Genomic DNA, 23,797 nt, shown 5'->3' with positions numbered 1-23,797 from the left:
CCAGGAGCCCTGCAGACAGTGCCTGACCTGTTGCACACTCCTGATTTCACCTCTCTGTGCCTTAACTGAGACAGGGTTCCTGTGAAAATGTAAAATATTCTAATAATCACAGGATCACAGCTTCATTTGGGTTGGAAGGGACCTTAAAGATCATCCTATTCCACCCCCTACCATGGGAGGGGACAGCTTCCACTAGAAAATGATCCACTAATCATAGATTTTATCACATTACAGGAGCACAGTGGAGCCAAATTAAACTCTGTTTATCACACTAACTCCCACCCATTAACATTGACTTGAAACCCCAACGCTGGCACTTGAGTGCCTGTATGTATTTAAATTTCCTGTCTAGGAAAATAATCCTATTTACAAGCAGAAACTCCATCATGTGATATTCTCTCAGGATTAGCCAAGAGGATTAGGATCTTTAGCCCCACCACCTAATCCTCTCCAATCCCAGCCAATCCCACTGGGAGATGGTTGGGCAAGTGCAGCAGGAGAAGGTGCAGATGTTGCAGGGAGCTCAGACCTGCAGCAGAATGATGCAGGAGTGTTTGTTTAGTCATGACTTTCTATTTTCAGCATCAAAGATGTAGCACTGTGAGGAATTTCTGTTGAAAGTACAGTGTTTGCTAATCCCTGTGTGATTAAAGATGTGTCATGTACTGCTCTAATTCACTTGTCTAAAGACACACAAAACTATTCCACCTTCCTTCACTGGTTCTCAGCTGGGATATGGGGAGTGAAAAGTTCCACATTTAAAGCAGAAAGCTAAGAATGATAAGAATTCTTGACACTAAAATCATATCATAGCAATCAGTTAAAAGAAGGCATAAATTTGATCAGAGCATATTTAAAGCTGCATTTATATAATGATCAAAAGAGGGATAATTAACCAGCCTATGCCATCTAGTGGGCACCACCAATCCCTGTGTGATTTCACAGTCACTCACGGATTTTATTTGCAAAGTACAGCAGCCAGGGCAGTGAGGCTCTGCAGTGGAAATTACCACTGTCCAGATACCAAAACAACACTTCAATAGCTTTACAGTCTCCTTTTATGGAATTTAATATTTAATGATAACCCTCTGTGCAAAGATAACCTTACCCTTTATATCCCTAATCTCAGGGAAAAAGAAACTGCACAGAAATACAACTCAGCTGTGGGAGTTTTGTTAGGAAAACTGTTGCTGGATGCATTTTTATTAATTGTAAATATAAAAAATCACTCTTCCCTGGTGAAGCTTCTTCAGTTTTCATTTTATCTTTCAAAACTGCAGTAAGTCATAGTAATTAAACACTCATTTGCATTTAAGCTGTTAATAGTGGAAATGTTGCATCACAGGTTCTTCATAATTCCACGTGTAATGATTCCTAATCTAATTCTTACATCTGTTAATCACTATATAAATGTCAGTATTTTAACATAAATGTTATGAATGATAGCATGCCATTTTTTAAACATTTGCCAGCTAATCAAATTAATAGTCTTTAATGGCTGAGACCTTCTGGTTTCCTTGATAGCAAAACTTCTTTTCATTATACCCACACAAAAAAAAAATTTTAAAAACTGTGATTATTGTTCTTAGCAGTTTGCAATTGCTCAGCAAAGGGAGAGCTCAGGGATTAGACCACATAAAAAGCATTTTATGTGAACTATAATCACCCATGCCATCTGATTATTATCTATTATTCCAGTGATTTCTAGCTCAATTTGGCAGCCCTGCAATTTCTTTTTGTACAACATAAAACAGTCATCTAAATACATGAGAAGAATAGGGGGATCAAACATTTATTCCTTTAGCTGATCTTTGGAATACAACTAAGATGTACTTGAATATACTCAAGAAGCCTTTCAAATTCACCCAAGAATTTTTTAGATGTAGAACATCAGTGGTTATCAAAAGGATTTATATATTTTAAGTCATTTAAAGACTTTTGAAGTTTGTGCAATGTTGAAGCTCACAAATGTAGATGAAATCAGATCAGGGGGAATCCATCTCTAAATTTAGGCAACACAATTCAGACTGAAGCTGACCAATGCCTATGAAACCTGAAACATGCTGAAGAATCCCAGAGCAGGACAGTCTGGTGTACTTGTAGACAAATTGTTTGAAAGAAAAGGTGGTTTTTATTCTTTGTGCTCTTTTTATAGTGCCTTCAAAGCATGTCACCCCAAAATAAAGAGCTTCTACTTTGCAACCGACTGCCTTGAAGAGATGAACAGGTGAGTGCTGTGTCCTCTTTGTTCTGGGGTGTTCTTTATCCTGGGCTTCAATATTTCATCAGCACAGGAATATCCTCCTGCAGCCTGATGGAATGCTAGCTCATGGTGTTCTCAGGAATTCATCTTCCATTAATTTCAGTAAATACATGGCATTCTGTCCCTCAATTTGCTGGCTTTTCCTGCCGTGACAGGTCTTAGTTCTGTCAAGGGAAGTTAGTTGTGTTGGTCTCACCTATGTTAATTAGAATTTTTTCTTTTGTTGATGGGCTTAAGGTTCATCACCTTGTGATGTTCTATAGGTAAAGTCTTAGTGGAATCAGTGTTTGTGGTATATTAAACACTGCACTCACACCAAAGTAAGAGTGCACCCAGGTGGTGAGGTGTGTGTGTGTGAATATATATGTATTTAATAATCTGTTAGTTTATTTATATGCATATTTATCAATTTATTTATTTGTATGTATATATATTCCCCTTCTAATCCCAAGAACAACCCCCAACAACAGGGAAAATCAGCAGTAATTAATTTTATTCACCACATCACTGTCCCAACACAGAGCAGAGCCAAGCAAAGTTCCATTTTTGGTGTTACAGTGAGTTTTTAAATGTCCTTGGATGTGCTGGGAGGACATTCCAAACTTCTGACTGGACAAGGCTCTGCACAACCTGATCCAGCATTAAAGCTGGCCCTGCTGTGGGTGGCTGTGGGAACTGACACCTCCTGGGAACTTTTCTGGCCCAAATTCCTTTGTGCTTCTCCTTGGTGATTAAGTGGTGAAGGCAGAGGTTGGCTGGAGGTGGGACAGGCCCTTAGATCCCAAAAGGCAGAGTCAGATATCCTCCCTCCTCCTGTTATATCAGAAATTAGTTTGTTCCCAGCTGAGGTGGAAAGCACAAGGACACTTCGGACAAGGTCACCATACTGGGAATTTTCAGTCTGGCCTGGCACAGAGAACTGAAACTTTGAGATGTTCTTACTTACAGTCCTTCTGAATGTTTGCCAGCTTGGAAACATAGATAAAAAGGATGGGGTTTTTCCTTTGGAATATTAATGCCTAAAAATCATTGCTGAATTGAACATTAATATTCTGTGGCTTAGATGGCTCCTCAGGTATGTTGGGCTGTGAGCCTGGCTGGAGTGGAAATGTTGAGGCTTGTTCATCCTGCACTGATGAGGGTGATGAGTTTCAATTATCAGCAGTGGGATACTTTCAGGGTTTAAGGTTGCTGAAAAATATTTTTTCCAAGCTTGTTAATGTACCATTGCTCAGTTCTGCAGTGTGGTTCAGGTTTGTTTGTTTTTCTCTGCCTGGTCTCCCTTGATTTCAGCTGCTGGGGCAGCTCTCGTTTGTTGAAGTGCCATTGATCAAATCTATAAATTAAATTATGTATAAAATGTTTTGACTCAAGGAAAACCAGGAAGTCTTGACACACTGATGAGTTAGTTTTGCACCATCCACTGATTTTTCCATGGGGAACCCAGGAATGCCTGTATGGCAAAAAGGCCTTGGGACAGGAACAGCTGGGAAGGTGCCAGTGTGTCTTTTCATACCATGCCATCCTTCACATCATTTAATCTGGAATGTACAAGAGCCTTTTCCCTGATTTTTTGGGAAGAAGGCAAAGGGTGAAGTATTTTGTGCAGCGTTTTCCCTCCAGCAGTGCTGCCCCTGCAGAGCAATTGGAATTCACTCCCCACCCAAATGATGGATAACTCTGCTACCTCTGTAAAATCCCTGGGCACCCCTGCAGCTTTTACAGACTTCCTGGAATTCCTTCTCCCAGAGACCCTGTGTGAAATTTGAAATGAGGAAACAAGATTCATAGGTGAAAAATGTGTTTAAAATACTGACTTCACAAATCTCTCTCTTCCCAGAGAATTGCTAACCCCATAATGTGAGGAAATAGGGCAAATGCTTTGCATCTCCCACTCCTGTCTTCAGCACAGAATTTACCTGCATTTTCCCTGCTGATGGAAGGGGAGATCCCTCATGCTGAAATTGAATTCTAGTATGGAGAGGAACATTCTTCATTCACTATGTAGGCAATTTTATCCTTTCTCCAGCCCCCTTTCCCACCAGCTTTTGTTTTAACATCTCTTTTTAGAGTTCCTCACCTCAGATTCACTGTTTATTAATTTTTTTCCACTCTGGAATATTTTAAAGTGCCTTTAACCCCAGACTGCTGAAGGAAGAGCTGGTCCCAGTGGGTAGGGATGGATATTCTGTGACAGACTGAGGCACTCAGCTGTGGCTGAGGTTTGCCTGCTGGGTTACTCGGGTTTGCAAAATTCATGCTCGTGCTGTTCTGTCAGGTCTTACACGAGCAGAGCCATGTTCTTAGAAATGAATTAATAATGAACTTGATGAGCTCATCTCTAGCTTGGTACTCCAAGCTTGTTAAAGGCCTTATTTCCCAGAAGTGCTTCATCTCCTACCACACCACACATAACCTGTTTATGGCTTTAATTAGCATTGAATTTAATATTCGGTTGTTTTACAATATCTACTTTATTTAAAACTTACATGCCATTGAAGTCTGCAGTGTAGTGCATTTGCAATCTCATCACGGACTACAAATATTAATTTTTTAAAAGTTTCTATTTTAGGCTGAATAATTTGATCACTTTTGATTTGAATAACTGGGTTAAGTTTGCAATTTTAATGACTTCCATAAATCTTTGTCCTTCATTCAAGAAATATAACAAATAGTTGCTACTGAAACAGAATGATGATTGATTTTTTATAGGGATCACTCCTTTATCTTCCAAGACCTGAAAGATTATAGCACGATATTTCTCTTAAAAAAGAACTGTTTGAAAATTGAAGTATTCTGAATTAAATTTCTATTGATTATAAGCAAATTTTATGGTGTCTCCCATCTACTTTCACATATGGAGTATAACTGAGTTACTCAAGACTTTCCCTAAATCATCCTGTTTATTACTAAAGTTAATTCAGTTTTCTTCTTTAAATTTCAGGCATGCTGGTTTCTTTCACAGGTCTTGGCCAAATGGTGAGCCAGGATTAACTCATCTTTTCACATTCAATGCACTTTGTCTCCACTTTATATAAACTAACACCCAAGAAAAGCTCTTGGCAACTACAAATTTCAGCCCCGAGCCCCTGTTAGACATTTTCCCTTTTAAACTGGACAAGTGAGCAGGGGTTTGTCAAATCTGTCTGGCCTAATTTAACAGGTTTTTATCAAATAGAGCAGAGTAAGTTGTTACCCTCAGCCCCTTACCTGATGAAAAGCCAGGAGATAATTCTGCAGAACATGAAAGGTACTTTTCAAACAGAAATCCCTGCAATGGAGCTTCCCAATGGTGCTGTAAATAAATATAAAGAGCAGGTTTTCCTTTCTTCCTTTTATGTTCCTATAAACTTGTTTCAAATCCGTGCCTGAGGCCACACCAGCCCTCTAATTTATTGTTCTCACATAAAAGCTCCTAAGTGCAGCACAAGTAAAACAATTTTCTGATCAGAATTAGCTGCAGGCCCCAAGGGCTGGTGAAACCATGATGGGACTGCACAGGGTGATAATGGAGCTGCTGTGGCCTCTCAGGGCAAAAAACTGCCCCAGGAATTCCTAGGCTGAGCTGGAATATTCCAAATCTCCTTTTCTGGCCAAGTCACCTGGCTCCTCCTTGCTACAATTTCTGAATGATTTACCCCAGACATGTCAAGTTCCATTTCCCTCTCATTCAGTCCCCACTTGCTGATGGAGGTTGCAGTGAACAATTCTGATTTTCCAACACCCAAATCAGCATTAGGGGAGTTCATCTCCCAGTCTGCACTGGCTTTCTGCACCAGTTTAAATTACAAAGTTAATCAAATTCTGCTGTAAATAGTTCCAGTGTGAATTGATAGGGTTCTGGGAGCCAAGCAGTTCAGCTGCATTTCCCAGAGCAGATTTAGTGATTCCAGCCCTGCACCTCTCTAAGGTGAGTCCATGGTGTGAAGTTATCCTGGAGATATGGAGTTAATTCTGCCAAATCTGAAGATTTAGTAATAGAAATAAGCAATAATAGAAATAAGCAATAGAAATAAGAAATTTAATCACAATAAATTATGATGGAGACAGACATTTAACAGCATTATTTGGCCTACTTGAGCTGATTTTTTTAAAAGCTATGTGGAAGCAGAATTACACAATTTCACAAGTAAATCATCCCATTTCTTTAAAGAATTCACCTCAAAACCCCACCCATAGTTTATGCCATGCTAAGCTCAGTTCTCTTGCTTGTAAAGAAAGTTTTCTTTCTCCAGAGCTTTCCTTTGGGCCAGTCATTTGGTGAAAGCTGGGGTAAAAGTTTGAATAAGTGTCTCAGAGAAGTTCCAGTTGAGTGAGTTTGTGACTGTTTTAGTGATTTCCTTAGGCTTTATTATTGTTTCTGGATCAAATAACAGCCTATCAGTTATTGTGAGCTTTTATTCTCTGTTATACACATATTTGTGTAAACTATAGTTACACTTATTTGTGTAACTATATTTACTTGTGTAACTGTATTTGTACAGTAAAATTCTGATATCAAAGGGTAATTTAAATTTATTTGCTACAAAGAAGTGAATTTCTTTTGTCTGTTACCCACTGGGGAAAACAAAAAACAAACAAAAAGCCTCACCTACACCAAATCAGACTTCTGAGTACAGAGGCATAATTGTGCCCTTGTTTGACAGAGGAAAGCTAAAAAAATTAAAAATAAATAGAAAAAATATGTCATTAAGTGCATGAAGTAGATGCACATGCAAGGAGGGCATGGATTGGTTCACTTGTCAATTCTGAAGCTCTCTCAGGCTTTTTTCCTATTTTTCCAGCCTGACAAATCTAAGAAGACAATGCATGAAACAAGATCAACAGTCATGTCAAATTATCAAAGCAGAGAGTACTCAGAGTTTATCCCATGAATGATTTTGCTTAACAAGTCCCAGCAACTGTGACAAATCCAAAGGCAGAGACAGAGGCTGCTGGGGGCTGAGACATGAGGAGGGGTGAGCTCATGGAGAAGGATCTGCCCAGGGTTAAATTGCACCAGGAGATGGTTTGGGGCTTCTTTTGTGTGGAGGAAAATCAAGGCATCATTTTAACCATCCCTATTACAGCACCCTTTATTCTCTTAAATGAATGTATTACCTGCATAATCATAGGAAATAGTGAAAATTATTACCTTAGGAAGCCAAATGGGAAATGCATTGATTTTTCAGGTGTTCAGTAAGAAAGACTGGTCAGAGAAGTCAAGATAACAAGTACAAAATCTATTTTTAAATCTAATTGTGTATTGCAAAGAATTTTACTGTGAATTCTGGAATCTGATTATCTCAGTGACGTAAAAAAAAAAAAAAGAAAATAATACAAAGCTCTTGATCAGAAATTAAATGCAAACTGCACTGAATGAATTCTCTGTATGAAATAAATGGTTCAAGGGAATCTGTAATAGACTTAAAGATAACTTGATTCAGGTGAAATCTAACTTCCACTTACTTCTAGTTTTTCCTTTTAACCAAATAATATCAAATGTAGATGCAATCTCAGAAATGATGAAAAACTATTTTTGCACTGAAACATTCCTAACACAAAGCTGATGTAGTGTACAAGGGCAAGAATGAATGATGAAAAGATGCAAGGAAGATAGGAAATATATTTTATTTATTCTTTCTGTTAATGTGTCAGGATTTGATAGACTTCATTTTTAAAGGAACACTTAACAGGGAAATAGTGGAAGTAGTTGGACTTTTTCTTGAATTTACATCTTTTCAGGACATATAATTTTTTTACATATTCCTTTGAATTAGTTTCTTCTAAAATCAGCCACCTGGTATGGGCAATAAGTGAGGATATTAGCAAATAAAACTTTTCTGAGCCACAGAAACTCTCTTCTTCCTCACCTCCTCTCCATGGGTTTATGGAACAGTTCTAACTATAACCTAAAAATTGTAACTTTTCAGCCCTTTTTTATAGAAAAAAAAAAAAAAAGGTTATTCTCTTGCCCTTGGTATTCGTTCTCTGACATTAAACAAAATAGTTCTCTCCAATTTATGACAACTGAGATTGTCCAAGTTGCTTTATTTTTTTCTAAGTGCTTTTCCACTCTGGCCTTGTAGAAATGAACAGCCAAGGGAGCAAGTGTGATGCCATTGTGGAAACTTTAATTGCCTTCACTCCCAGAACCTCCCACTGACCTTGGGCTGGCTCAGCCCTTGCTCAGCAGGAGTAAACTACAACAGCCAGCAAACAGATATTTATTTATTTTAATTTATTTTTTATTATTATTAATTTGTACATTGAAGAGTGGCATATTCTTGTTTTCAGTAGAATGTCAGGAGAGCAAAGCAATGTGCAGCTATTCCCAGTTGTTTGTTTTTCCCATTTCCCAGTCAGTAGGTGAATGTGCTCCTGGTTCCTGACAATTTGGGGAATTTTAGGCAGGATTCTCTCTTTAGGATCAGGCTGTGGCTTTTGAGCTCCTCAGCTCTTCCCTGCCCTGGTGCTTCACCAGCCCAGGCCTGGGGCAGCATCAGGCTCTCAGAAGAGCCCTGGGCTGTAATCTCTGGGTAATAACCAGAATTATCTCAGTAAATTTAACTTAAATACTGCCAGGCAGCTCCATTTTATCCCAAAGCAATGACAACAGTGCCTGTTTGTAACCAGCAGAAAGAATTAAAGCCAAGTCTGATTTATTTAGAATTTAATTGAGACAAAGTACAAAACTTGTGCATTTTGATGACTTTACTCAAGGCTCATCTTTCCCTGCCTTTGGTTCACTGGAGTACAGGCAATAAAAACAACTCATTTCTTGGTGCCCTGTAGGTTGTTACAATTTGGTAAAACAGGGTTTGTATCTTGTGGGTGTTTGTACAATCCTGGAGGTAAAATGTTGTGGCAGAGGATCTGTGAGACATTTAGTGCTGTTCTGTGTCATCACAATTTCCATCCAGAATGCAAACCCAACTCTGTTGGGTGGCCTAGATCAGTGAAACATCCTGGTTAAGTTGTTTGAAAGAGTTGTTGAAATTATCCAGTACAAATGCAGGATTTTTTTGTGGGGAGGGAGCCCAGCTTTCTGCTGGGGTGGAGGTTTGGGGATGTTCATGTGGGATCCCAAAGGGGCCCTGCCAGAGCAGCCCAGGCTTCTTGTGACCCCCAGAGCTGGTGGGCACAGCTCCAGAGCCCAAATCAACAATCCAGCCCTGGGCTGTGCAGCACACAGTGCCTGGCTCCATGGGATGTGCATCCTCCATCCCCTGGGCTCCCAGTGCCCAACTGGACCCCAATGTTTGCCCACAGGGCACCCAGGGCAGAGCTCAGAACCAGCTGCCTGCCTTTCCAAGCTCTCCACAAAGAGCTTTTTATAACCTTGACTGAAGTTTTCTGAAAAATGAAAGTGGTTTTGCTCATCAAGGAAATTCATCAAGTTTATGCAGGGCTCCTTTCGAACTGAGTTTGCATTTCCTTGGGGAAAAAAAATATTAACTGTTAGAAAATGAGCTGTAATCTTACCACTTGTATATCTCCTGATTAACCTCAAAAACATTCACTCATGCTTTTTAAAAAAACATAAAACCTAAAATGGAGATTCTAGTCTTTTATCAGAAGAGATTTTATCATGATAAGCCACTGAATATCAGATAACCCTTTATTCAGCTTGACAAAGAGCTGACTCTGAATTGTGGTAAATGAGCTAAGTCCTTGTAACTATTGCTGGGGATGATCTTGGCCTTTGGAAGAGAAAAGCCTGAGCAGCCTTAGAGAAGGAAGATTAACTTCAGCTAATTGCAGATTTGGTCATTGAGGCCATATGTGTAAAGCTGATACTCTGGGTATCCTCAGAACCTTCCTGGCTCTGCAAGGTTAATCCAAACCCTTCAACTGGAAGTCTATATTTGCTTCCAAGATCTGACACCCTCAAATTAACAAAGATCGGTAAAAAAAAATTTTTGCAAGAAATTTAAGACAATATAAATCTCCATGCACTGACCACACAAATGGCTGAGTCTGTTTTAACTTGGGAAATGGTAATTAGTCCTAATTTATCGTTGTTGCTTAAGCAGAACCTCAGTGGAAGGCACTGAGCCATCCTGCTTAATTGCCAAAGGCATATGGCAAAGTATGACTAAAACTATTTTGCTCCAGTGCTAATGAGTTTAGAAATTCAGGAACAACTGATGAAAAACTGGTGAATACAAATGCTCAATAAGGAGCAGGGAATGATGTCATTGCCATTCCTGCAATAAAGGATCTGCCTTGCAAGGGAAGCAAATGCCAGGCAATTGAGGCACTGTGCACTGAGGGAAATGAGGCTGGTGAGCACTGTGCAGAAGCTCTTCAGTAAATCTGTTAATCCATTTCAAATGTACTTTCCTCATGATAAAGATGAGTTATTGACGTGCTGATGCAAACAATGGCTGTAGGCAATCCTCACCCTGCAGTTGGTATTTGGGAAAACTAATCATCACTTCCATTTGCATCTCCAGTTTGCTCACTTCTGGCTTAATACTGAGAGGCAAAGCAATATGATTGTACAGTTCTTTATTTTCATAGTTTTGCAAGTGAATTAAACCCTCTCACAATTCCCTGTGAGAAGCAAGTGTTGGCTGCTGAGGGAGGTGCTCAGACCCGTGGAAGGCAGTGCAGTGACTCGGGGTGGATCCAGTTTTGCAGATGAGGATCACTGTGAGACCAGGAGATCAATACGTACTGAGCTGTGTGCTATTTTTAGTGCAGAGTTCACTCTTCCCTCATTTTCTGCCTCCTTGCTGTGCCTCCCATCTCCCACACACCACTCTCCTGGACAATAACAGTCACATATGTCCTTAAAAGCTTTTTTTTTCCTCCTCTGGTACAAGTGGGAAAGAATGACATGGAGCAGTTTTCTTGTTTTAATCTGTGAAACAACTCGTCCTTCTGATATTGCACGTACTGTTCACTAATGTCTGACTTGAGGCCTGTGAAAGATGGTTTTGTCATTCCAATCTTCATTAACCAAGAAGATAATTATTAGCAAATTTGATGTTGCAAATGTTCAAAAAGGAAAAAAGAGCTGCTTCTAGATAAACTCTCACATCAACATTCTGGGAAATTAATGATATAATTATGAGTTTAGTCACCGAGGAAGGGAATGGTTTAAAACATCCCAGGCATTATAGATCTCACTATTAGGGCTTTTTTCTTTGGTTATATCTCCTTGTTGATGAAAATAAGATAATTCTTGATTTTCCACTTACTGAACATTAAGAAGTGACTTTCCCCTCTGTATGTTAATTTCCTTTCTTCCCCAGTTTTACAATTATACATTGTATAAACATCCAGTAATTTTACATAAAGAAAACTCAAAAGGTATTTTCCCTAAAATAAACCATAATATTTTCCTAATGAAGTAAAGAATCTTATTTTCTATCAAACTAAATAATTTGGGGACTAAGAAAGAACGCAGCACATCCAATGCCAAATGCAAATATTGAAGTACTTGTAATTTACCAAGTCTTGTTTTAGAAACCCAAAAGTCTATATGAAACAGATTAAGGGAAAATAATGTTAATATCACAGCTCTACAACACTAAATATTTATATCACCAGCTTTGTGAATCCAAATAACTAAACTGCCACAGGCTGTTTTAGCTTTCTGAGGATACGAGTTTAATACAACTTATTTTCCAATACAGGTTTTCAGACAATAATTTATCATAATTCTATTTTGTTTTCTAGTTTTGGCAATTCAGGTAAGTTCTTGAAATAAATAGAAGTAGCAATTAGAACAAATGTGATCAATCCTTCACTCCCATTTATCAAGCACCCACCACATCTGAATCATGGGTCTAACAGCCTTTTTGCATTAGCTGTTGTCTCTGAATTTTCCAGATGTTAAGAGTGTGGATGCCTTTGGATTTACATGAGATGTTCCTTTTAAATACCTCTCTTCCTCATTTTTATCGTTCTGTTAGATGGATGAATCGTTTGGGTCTTGCAGCAATTGGTTACACACCTGATGACAAGGATATTCACCCAGATGAAGGTAATGCTTCAGTGACTCTAATTAGGAGAAGAGAGCAGACAGTAAAAATCTGTTCAGTATTGCAATAAAGCTGGAGAGGTCATAACTGACTTCTTTAGCAACATATGGCCATATCTTTTCAAATACCAATTTTGATAAGAACACATTTCCTTGAAGCACTAAATTTATTGGTGCCATCACCAAAGAAAATAAAATCCTGAGCAGTAATTTTACACAATATTCAAAATTAGTGATAAAGAGAATGTGGGGTTCAGGGTGAGGTGTGATTTGCTAGATCTCAGCCCTCAGGAATGTTCATCCTCCTAAAACCAGTGCAGACATTGCAGACTTGGGGCACTGTGCTCTTCAGCAAATATTTGTTTGCACCTCCTGAGCTCCGGTGCCAGCCTTGCCCTTTCCCCATCAGCAGAACCTGTTATGCCCAATTAAATTAAATATCCAGGCTTGGCTCTACTTCAGCATCTGGAATGAGGTTTCTGTTTGAAAGTCTGTGAGCAGAAGTTGGTTTTGATGTGCCCAAGCTGCCTTCTGCAATTCCCCAAAGCACTGGGAGGTTCCTGCACTCCCTGTGTGTTTGAGGTGCCAGACCTTTCCACCAGCCCGTTCCTGAGTGGCTGCCAAGCCCTGCAGGTGACTGGGGAACGTTCACCTTGCCATGGAAGGATGTTGCTAAAATGTGGGATCTGCTTTCTTGTGGAAAAAAAAAGTGAAAAAAAAAAAGTGTAAAAAGTGAAAGCTGGAATGTTTTGTCAGCAGATTACTGGAGTGAAAGCGACCAGGACGACATGGACGGCTCGCTGACCCTGAAGCAGGAGGGCTCCTCCACGCTGTGTGACACCTACCACCGCACCCCCTCCGTGAGTCACACACCCTGCATGCCCCCAGCCACCAAAACACCTCTGTGCCTGCGCTCACACCTCCCTGCTCCTGGGGTATTTAAGCACCATGAAGAACAAAGCTGGATGTGGTTGTAAAAGTGAAATTGCTGCTGTTTCTCATGAGCCAAGACCTGGATTTTTCCATAGTTAGAAAGGATGGAGATATAAATGTCTCCTGACAAAGATCTGTCACCAGTCTGGAAATAGGACCTTTTTTGTAGGATTGGTGAAACTACACATCATAACAGGAACAGAATATTCAAATTTTACCTTCACGCAGAAAATGAAAAGAATGTGGTGGATGGAATAGTTTCTATTAATTGAGACTGGTTTTCAATTATGAATATTGGATACTGGGTGCTAGAGATTAAGATCAGCTCACATTCACACAGTAATCATGTTTTAGCTCTTTTTTGAAGAACAAATCTTTCCAGGAAAGGGTTTTTTTACAAGATTGTGTACAATACCATGGTAATGACAGTACTGCAAACAGAACATTTCTATTAGACAAAACCTGGGCAATTATGATAATTATTCTATGATTCTAAGCACAGATAGGACTGTTCTCTATTTTTCTTTCAGATTTTTCTTCAGCGTGAATGACACGATCCTCATACAGCCAGAACCAAAGAAAGAGTGACTGAGACAACAGCATCACATGGGTGAAGTTCAGACTGATTTTCACCCATGTGATGCTGTTTTATCAACTGGGATACAGGTTAAGCCCCTCCCTTTCTGTTTTTCCACATTTTTGCCTTTCTCGTTGTTTTGAATTAAATTTATACACAGACCCAGCAGAATTCATTCAAATCGTTTCACAAGTTCAACAGTCCTCCAGCCAAAAATCTTCCTGGGTGCTGAAGTTTTTGTTGTTTGGGTTTGTTTTTTGTTGGGTTTTTTTTTTTCTGTTTGGCCCCTAAAAAAAGAAAGGAAATCAAATTACGGCTTCTTTTGGAGACTTCCACTGTCCTCAGCTGGACTGAGCATAAGTTGGATGAGTCTTCAGGAAACCTGCACCAATGTTCCACTTTTGTTTCCATCAGGAGTTGCTTGTGGGCAGAGAATGTGCAAAACAAGAATAGGGAGTGGTTAAAAGAGCACTTGTATAAAAGTCATCACTGCTAATTCTCTTCTGTTTACAGTGGTTCATGTTATGACAAATCCAAGCCATCAGTCCATCCGATTCCTGATACCATATAGTGTTTTACACTGCAGTCATTTTCTTGGGTCTGCTCGAAACATCATCTCATGGGCGGATGTTCTTGTATCTTCCCAGGTGAACTCTTCAAGTCCATTCCCTGAAGCCAAACAAGGTCGACACTTCTCCAGCGAATCGACGTATTCGCACTCCTCTGCCGAGGACTCGCGGCAGGACGCAGCGGGCAGCACCCACTCCTCGGGGTGCAGACCCCCCTACCGAGAGCGGCGCTCCTGGCAGGACCTGATCGAGACCCCCCTAACCAGCTCAGGGCTGCATTTCCTCCAGACTGTCCCTCCGGAGGCGGAGTACGTCAGCGGCCGGCCCGGGATGTCACCGGACAGACGGAGACAAGCCACGCTGCCCGTGCAGAGGCGCCACAATTTTGAGCAGGATGGGCCCTTTCCTCTGGTGGAATGCCCGAGGGGACACAGCTCCCACGGGCGGCCCCAGAAACAGCGCAGCCAAAGCCTTCCCCGAAACAGAGACGTGCGCGGGAAGGGACGCGTAACCTCCATCGAGGGGATCGACGACAACCTGGAAGAGACGGTTCCCATTAGAAGGCACAATAGTTTCTGTGCAGAAGGTGAGCTCTGGGAGATGATCTAATCCACTTTGTTCTGATCCACTTTGTTCTGATCCACGTTACTGCCATCAAAATCCACAGCTGCATTGCTACTGTTCTTAGCAAGGGTTTTGTGGTTGAACCGCTGGATGTTGGCAAACACAGGAGTTTGTACTTGAAACGCCAGGATGTAGCACTAAAAACTGAGCTTTGGGATGGTGCAAATGTCCTTGTCTCATCAAAACTAACATTGCACTAAAAATTAAACTTTGGGATGGTGCAAATGTTCTTGTCTCATCAAAACTAACATTGCAGAACTGAGTAATAGGTTAAGGTAATATCGAAGTTGCAGTATTGATGATTTTACAGTCTTCATCTCAACGATCAGGTTTGTTGTTAGGTTTCTTTCTGTCCTTTCAGAAAACATAAAAGACATTGAAGAAGTCACAGATGGTCTGCAGGAGCTCTACAGAACTCTGGAAGAAGCCAGTCTGTCAGCTTTCGGAGAGCAGCGTCCCTCCACCAAGCAGGAGTTCCGCAAGTCCTTCGTGATGCGATGTAACGACCCCGTGATCAACGAGAAGCTGCACCACATCCGAGTCCTCAAGAGCACTTTAAAAGTAAGGCTGTATCACTGATTTTGTGTGTAAGGAATGTAAGCTGGGAAAATTCTAATTGTGCATCATGGAATGCTGATGGTTGAAGGGACCTTAAAGCCCATCCAGTGTCAGGGTCAGGGACACGTCCCACTGTCCCAGGTTGCTCCAAGTCCTGTCCAGCCACTCCTTGGACACTTCCAGGGATCCAGGGGCAGACACAGCTTCTCTGGGTCTCCCCACCCCCACAGCCAGGAATTTCTTCCCAATATCCCACCTAACCCTGCCCTCTGTCAGTGGGAAGCCATTCTCCCTTGTCCTTGACGTCCTTAATCTCTTTACATTTGTGTTGCTAATGCTTTTTTCTAGCTTCAAAATTAAGTTACAAGAAACTAAAAATCCTTGAAAGCAAACATGTTTCAACTTATGGAAAAAAAAGAGATTATTTGTCACTCCATATAGGCAAGCTGTAGCACGTGCCACAGAGTGAGCTGTCAAACAGTTTATGCTATAATAGTTCCTGAATTTAGGTAAATATCAGAGTTTCCATAGTAGTTTTCCTGGTACTTGGCATTAAACTTAAAGAAGAAATAAAGTACTGAAATGCAAAATCTTATTTTGACCTGTCCTCTGTCTTTCTGGAATTTGCCAGGCAAAGGAAGGGGACCTCACAGTTATCAACAGCCTTCTGGATGATCCCAACTTAACATCCAAGAAGTTCAAAGATTGGAAATTAAAGAACTATGAGTTTTTCCTGGACATTTGTGAGTACAGTGCTGCTGGGAAGTCTCAAAATGGAGCCTCTGAACTGGCAAGCTCAGCCCCAATGCTGACACACACACACTCCTTCATCGAGACTCATGTGTGACAGGAGCCTCAGCCTGGGTCACTGCTGGGTGCCTGGACAGATGCAGTCAGACAAACACTGGTGAATTTATTACTGAGGTACTCAGCAGTACTGTAAATACTTGGGTAAGAGAATAGTGCCACAGGATGCCTACTACATTGCATGATAAGACAATAATATTCTTTATGAATTTTTTTGTTTGCTATTATCAACCGATGTCCGTATCAAGCTCTGCATTAGAAAGAAGCGGTGCAGAAGTGTAACTGAGAATAAATACCAGTATATTTAAAGTACTGTACTAAAACTCAGCTTATAGTATGAGCTCCTACAATCATTTTATATATTTAGATATATATAAATACATATCTATGTATATAAAATGTAACATGGTAGTTGACATTTCCTTTTAAAATGCCCTAAAGTTCACATTTTCACACATTTTTTCTTGAGAAAAAATATTAAAATGAAGACATGAAAACATTGGCCACTCTTAGAGATGAACATTTATTTTTGCAACATTTCCAGGTAGTGACCATCTTTGCAAATAAAAGGACAGAGTTATCAAAATGTAAACTCGATCCCTATAGTGTGCCTTAAAATGTACACTGTACATCAAAGAAATAGATCCCAGTCTGGCCCTATGGGCACTCTGTACAGGCCATTTAAATACTGTGTTTGTAATGTGCTGTGCCTGCCTTTAAACAAAGGAACACGAGCAAGCAGGTTTGGCACAGAGTTAAGATATGAGTAGAACAATATTGGTTGTTCACTAATGCTGCAACTTAAACTGGTTTTAATAGAATTTGAAGTATTTCATGGTGAAAGAAAGAAAACAAACATCTGCACTGAGTAAGGTACATACTGCAGGTTTTCATCGTTTCTTCACTGTGAATTTAAGTGACACATGACTGTGAGTCACAAAATTCAAAAACAGCATGAGAATGAAGCTAAAAAAAACCTCCTGAACTAATCAGTTACATTCTGTGATAGACTGACATCTATAGCTGAGTTAATTATTCTAAATTATGTAATGTCTGGCAATAATTTTTAACTGCTAGCAGTACATTTGCAAGTGGGTGAAGTTATTCAAAACATCGTTCGAAAACCAATCGGTATTGATTGGTTTGGGAAGACACACAAATCACACAGTGTATTTCACTTCCTTGCCTGGGTCAGAAAGGTTTGTTAAAATCATATTTTGGGGAAAATACTTGTATTCTCTGGGGGGGAAAAAGATTGCTCTGAATGCTACTGAACATAGATTTCAAAGCCATTCACAGCTTGCTTTGACTCTGCTTGCTGGAATAGTTCTAAAAGGCAGAATGAAGGGGATGTGAATACAGCTGATGTCATTTCACTGGAACAAATTCACTGATAATTTTTGTACAAGATAAACCTAATTGTCTCTCATCCATCAAGGACTGTAAAATTAATGCAGCTCAGTACAATAGAGGGAAAAATGTCATCTCAGTGAGGTCCTAGTATCCAGGAGGAGATTTCATTATTCCCAAAGCCAGACCAGGTGAAGGTGTCCTGTGTGTTTAATTCTGTCTCCACAGAGCAGCTGAGGGGGGAAGAAATGTCATGGGAAAGCTCCTGGGCTGAAACAAAGACAGCAAGATCACCTGCTAATGGTTATTGTAGGCAAAACAAACCTGACTTGGGGAAAATCCATTTATTAACAATTTAAAATACAGTTGCATAGTGAGAAAGACAAAATTAAGACCACCTTTCCCTTGCCTCCTCCCTTCTTTCCAGGCTTTATTTCATTCCTTCATTTCCAGGAAGCAACAGCATAAATTATAGAATCCATTTAGAAATTAATTCATATTGTACATGGAAGCAGTGATGGATGATCACAGAAATAGTTACACAGATTGAACTACCTAAATTCCTAAAGAAATTTAAATATGCCTATCCTTTCAAACCCAAAAGGTGGTTCGTGCTTTCATAATGAAAATATCTATATTATTTCCAAATAGCTTTCCAAAAGGATTTCAAATGCTACTGCATCATCACTCAAGATATAACTGAGCATATTCAGTGAAGTCACAAGTAAACAGAGAATACTACTTATAGATACAGCTGAAAATGAGAAACATAATTGGGAAGATAGATTCCTCAGAAATAACACAAATAGTAGGGAAAACAGATTATCTCTGTTTTAAATTTAAATACAATTTCTGTAATATGAATAGATAATAGGTCATACTTTTGCTCAGCTTATCTTTAAAAATCTTTCAGTGTCATGAGATCATCATTTCTGAAATTCTTGGAGTTGTGAGTCTGCATTCTGCTCTTGCAGAGCAGCTCTCAGCAAATGTGATTTGCACTGAATAGGCCAAATAAATTGTCCAGGAGATTCATGAGATGAAATGAGATGAGATACACTGGAGAAATTCCCTCTAATGGGTTTATGATTAACTGGGAGAAAAGTTTGAACCATTTGTCTGGCATTGCTTGTGCCTTAGAGCAAGCAAAATCTAATTGCTAAATTAAGCAATACAAAGACTTTATTCTTTCACAAATGTCAGCTGGCATTTGGAAGCCATTTCACAAGAACTCATCGTCCTCCTGTCACAGCCCCACCCTGCAGCCCTTCCCTCCCTGCCATGGGTTTCTTCTTTCTGGGTGTAGCTGCCAATCTAAATGGACTGCAGAGAGGAATGTGCACGGTCACCACAGCACAATTATCTGGATTTTCACCACCTTTGAACTCACTGGAATGCAAAGTGCAATACAGATACTGTATTTAAAAATTCATGCAGCAAATCCTGCTTATGTGTTAAAATATGTCCAATTCTCCTGGACCAACAGGTACTTAAACACTCTGTACAAAGCAGCTGGAATTGTTGTGGTTGTTTTGATGCCATATTTTTAAGTAAGAAAAGAACAAGGCTTGGCTGTTGAGTTCATCAAGGAAAATAAGCATCATCTGTATGATAGATTTATTAATTTACCAGTTTTCCTCCCTTTATTCTCAGGTAAAACTTGGTTTTAAACATATACAACAACATGGAAATGTTGTTTGGATGTGTTTTATTTAACTGGATCTTATTAAAGTTAGTGTCTTCATTCAGAATTCCTGCAGGTAAAATGTCTCAGCCCATAGACTTTCTCTGACACTCCACAAGCTGAGTCTTTTCCTTACTGGCTATTTTTCATTACAACTGATTTAATGCTCCCCCTGAGCTACTGATTCCCCTCCTTTTTTAATACTGTTCTGTATTCAGTGACATGTCAGATCTTTGAAAGTGTCTTAATAGCTCTCTCGGCATCACTTCCTGAGAGAAACCACACATTTTTCTTGGTTTCATTATTTTAAGTGGAAACTACCCTGAGCTTGCTCTAATTGACAGGAACAAAAATCAAAGGAGCAGGAGGAGGGGGTTGTTATCAGTATATTCAGCTTTGGCTGCTGTCTTTTGAGCTGAAACTGTGGTGCTCCACTGGCTTTTTCCAAGGAAAAAGAAATGAGTGCTGCAGAGAATTGTGCATGGCCAGTTAAGCCTGTTCTCACTCCTCTCAGCAGTTACAGAACACTCATGCTCCAAGGTCTTGTGAAGGACAGTCCGGGTACCTTTGAAGGAGTTACAGTGGCTCTGGGGAGGGCTCACCCTCCTCAAAAATTGTGCAATTCTGCTGCTGACCTTTAGGAGATTTCACTTGAAATGTTAATAGGACCTCTGGGAGAAAAATGAAGAATCTGGTAGATATTGTTTAACTCAACACAAATCTGAGGAGAACAGGGAACATTCTTATCTTTGTCTCAAATAATGCAAATCAGGCCAAGATTAAGACATACTTTACTTGCCATATTCTTTCCTCATGTAGTCTTTCTGTCTTCCAAGTGATAAAAGCATTCTTTCTGCTAAAAATAACAGTATTTATGACCAAGGTGATACAGCTGGGGGCTGTTAATCCTTGAGGAGGGAGAGCTCTACCAACAGACCTATTTTGTGATAATTCACCAACAGTTTGTACAAACCCTTCTTGCAGTGGGAGGAACTAAGCCCTTCAAAGATGGTTTGTGTAGAGCAACCCTTGGCTAAGGCACAGCACAGCACAACAAAACCAGCCCCATCTGCAATGCCTGTCAGCTGCCCCTGACCTGGAGGGTACCACCAGGCAATGTAATTCTAGTTTAAATACTCAGTTTGTCAGTACAAGCAAGTCTTGTGTCTCTGCTGAGGTTCTGACTGTCTCCAGACCCAGTCCCAGGGAGATTCCTTAAGGAAGAGAGCACAGGCCTGTGTGGCTGGGCCTCATCTTGAACCCCATTCATGGTGCACCTGCATTCCCTACATTTAATGTTAGAGAAATAAGTGTTGGTTTGGTCTTGTGAAGGATTTTATTCTCTCCTCGGTTTTCACAGTAGGGAAATGGTGCTTTAGGGCAGCCAGGAGGGCACAGGTTTCCCATGGTAGATTTTCCATGTATCACATGCCTTAGGGCCACAACACATCACCTTCCCTGCTGCCAGATGATGTTCATATAGCCTTAGGACAAAGAATGGGTAATAACAGGAAAGACTGGAGAGGCACTATTAGCTATTCATTTATATTCAGTATTAAAAATCTCTTTTTCTTCCAGAATGTTTCCCTCACTAAAGCTGAGGCTCAGGACAGGTTTTCCAGGCAGGATGCTGTGGGAAAGGTCCTACATCTCTCACAGATTAATTCACACCGTGTGGCTGAGGCTCTTAGTGGGTGTTAAGTGGGCACAGATCTGAAAATCCCATCTGAAAATCACACCTGAGCCATATCAGCTGGAAATTTCATGGCTATTTAAACCAAAACTAGTAAGTTGAATTTCCTTAGTTGATGATTATAATTACTTTCTTTGCTCCCATTGCACACAAGCAAAATGTTTCTGATCAGTTCCACTCTCTAACATGTAGGCAGGGAGCTCTCCACTCTGGATATAACTAATAGATAAAGAAACATTTTTTAAAGCTTATTTTCAATATTTTACGGGTTATGCCACTCTTGCACATCCAGAAGGAGGTTTATAAATAATATTTTTTAAACTTTTATCAGGTTTGAAGGCAGGTGATATGCTACTGGGACCTCCTCTTAATAAAAATATTTAAACAATTCAGACAGAAACTCCCTTCAGGAAAATAACCATATTCACTCTTAATGCAGGCCAGACAGATATATCTTTATTTTTATCAAGAACATACATGTGTTAGAAGTGACAGTTAGGGACTTTAAGCATTAATGCCACTGTATGAGCAGTATTTGAAAGAAAGCAATGTTGTAAAAATGATCAAATATGTCAACAACCTGCTGTTTGACCAGCTAAGCCCTGTAGCTTCTGTCCTCACATTTCCAGAATATTGTTCATCCTCAGGCGCTGGTGAGGGTATCAATACAGATCTTTTTACTAACAGGAAATGCGTCTGTCCGAATGCTGCAGATTAACTAAGGATGTCACATTATACATATTAACTACTGCATTTTTTCACTAGCAACCACAAAACAAATACGTCTTAACAAACTGTGTTCACTGGCCAAAGTGCCAGTAAGACCCTGTTACCAGTTAAGACTTCTGTTTTACTGAGAAACAAGGATTTCAGCTTAAAAATCTGATGAGAAAACAGGTTAGGATATAAGAGAAATGCACTAGTATTAATGAACGTTTTACATTTGACACATACTGTATTACAAAGACAATATCCTTGTAAGACCATTAATTGCTGGGCCATAGGTGACTCCCATCTAGGTTACTAAATAGCTAATAAACCTTGTATAGAGCCTTTTTTAGATAACGCTTACATGTCTGGAAATGTATGACACCCTTGTACTATGGCTTGCACTTTACTTGCATTAAACTGTGAAGTAGGCTGTAGTAATGTCTTTGTATATTCAGGGGTTGAAATACCAAAGCACTGGAGTAAAGTACTGCTGGTGTTCAACCTGTCCGACGTGCTGACAAACGTGTATTTTGCAAACCCCACCAACTTCAAATCTTTGGCAAATAACCCTATGGGGTCTCCATGGTCTTTGTTTCTTTGTAAATATAAACATTCTTACTGTTTCGTTAGCAATAGGAGGTTATAAACCAAACTTTCACTAGGACTGTTTTCAATAACAAAAAAGTAAAACAAAACAAACAAAAAAAAAAATCTATAGCGCCTTGTATAAAAATCATGGAGACTCCATGACCTGTGGGCATTTTTGTTTACAAGCAGTATGTATATATGTATTAGAGGCAGAACTGTTATTTATCACAAAGTTATATTGTGGATGATCCTTTCTTAAATAAATATATGTTTTCTGTCATTAAGAAAAATAAGTATTTTAGAGCCATCTTGAGAAGTTTGAAGTGTCAAGCTTCAAATATGAGTAATCTTCCATGTTTCAGCCTTGTTTTTTCTAATCAGCTGGGAGATGAACTGAGAGGCAATGGAAAACCACCTGTCCATGCCAGGGAAAATGCTGGAGTTGGAAGTTTTTGAGCATTCTGCAACTTTTCTATAATGCCCATCGTGCTTATGCTTTGATGAGCAGATGCTCCATCAGTACTGCAGTAAATCCCTCAGCTCATGGATGCTACAGAGAGAAAAACCAATGGTTCTAGACTAATACAGGTCAAACGAGGTTTCAGCCCCTGGATAACACAGTATTTCTTCAGTTTCACAACAGTATTTTTAATTTTATACTTGTCTATGCTGAGAGATGATCCAATAGTTTCTATAGGCAATGAACATTAGGTTTCTTTTTTCCCTCTTTCCAGATGAGTTCTGTGTGAATTACTGTAACCGGCTGCGTTTTCTATCACAGATTAATAACTTGTTAACTTTTTGTGTGTCTACAATGAAAATTTATGAATGGAAAACTTCACTGTGTGTTGCTCACTGGGCATATACCTCATGGTACATTGCACAGACGTGTAAGTTGTAAGTTGCACTGCAACATTAAAAAAAGGAACATATTGCTCTTTTTTCAAAGATATTAACTTATTTAAGAGATATAGTCTGTACATTATTAAAAAAAATAAAACAAAAACAGAAACATTTATTCTTCCTAAATTCAAACAAAAGCTTTTGTTTTGGGGGAGGGGGGAAATAAAAAAAAAGTTGTAAACTTCAGTTGTAAATTTGGACTTCAATAAACGAATTATCTGCACTTAGATTGTGCGTTTATGGGGGATTTTGTGTGTGCTGGGTGCGATGCGGCATCGCTGCCGATCTGGGGGAGATCCCGGCTGAGGGGGGTCCCTGTCCACCTTAGGGCCATGTCGGCTGAGAGGAATCTCTGCCCGATTTAGGGTGATTTCGGCTGAGGGCGATCCGTCCCTGCCCGCTTTAGGGCAATCCCTCTGCGGTTGAAAGGGATCTCTGCCCGCTTTAGGAGCGATGCCGGCTGAGGGTTATCCACCCCTGCTCGTTTCGGGGCGATGCCGACCGAGGGGAATCCACCCCTGCCCGTTTCGGGGCGATGCCGGCCGAGGGGAATCCACCCCTGCC

The 23,797-nt window shown here is 40.0% G+C and overlaps 1 protein-coding gene across 1 annotated transcript in view; it reads left to right on the top strand.

Moving 5' to 3' along the window:
- Nucleotides 1-16,613, top strand: part of LOC306808623 (connector enhancer of kinase suppressor of ras 2-like) — a gene marked incomplete at its 5' end in the record, with an annotated part of 175,918 nt that extends 159,305 nt beyond the window's left edge. Inside the window, 6 exons of the mRNA XM_079319342.1 lie at nt 2,156-2,227; nt 12,169-12,239; nt 12,996-13,096; nt 14,394-14,901; nt 15,301-15,500; nt 16,129-16,613. Of these exons, the coding sequence (XP_079175468.1) occupies nt 2,156-2,227; nt 12,169-12,239; nt 12,996-13,096; nt 14,394-14,901; nt 15,301-15,500; nt 16,129-16,344 (1,168 nt within the window). The 3' untranslated portion in view covers nt 16,345-16,613. The remainder of the gene's footprint in view (nt 1-2,155; nt 2,228-12,168; nt 12,240-12,995; nt 13,097-14,393; nt 14,902-15,300; nt 15,501-16,128) is intronic.
- Nucleotides 16,614-23,797: the final 7,184 nt, after the last annotated feature.

This window comes from Erithacus rubecula (genome assembly GCF_903797595.1).
Source record: "Erithacus rubecula genome assembly, chromosome: 15".
Classification (NCBI taxonomy): Eukaryota; Metazoa; Chordata; class Aves; order Passeriformes; family Muscicapidae; genus Erithacus; species Erithacus rubecula.
The sequence above is the reverse complement of the archived record's forward strand: the minus strand, read 5'-3'. Positions and strand labels throughout refer to the sequence as shown.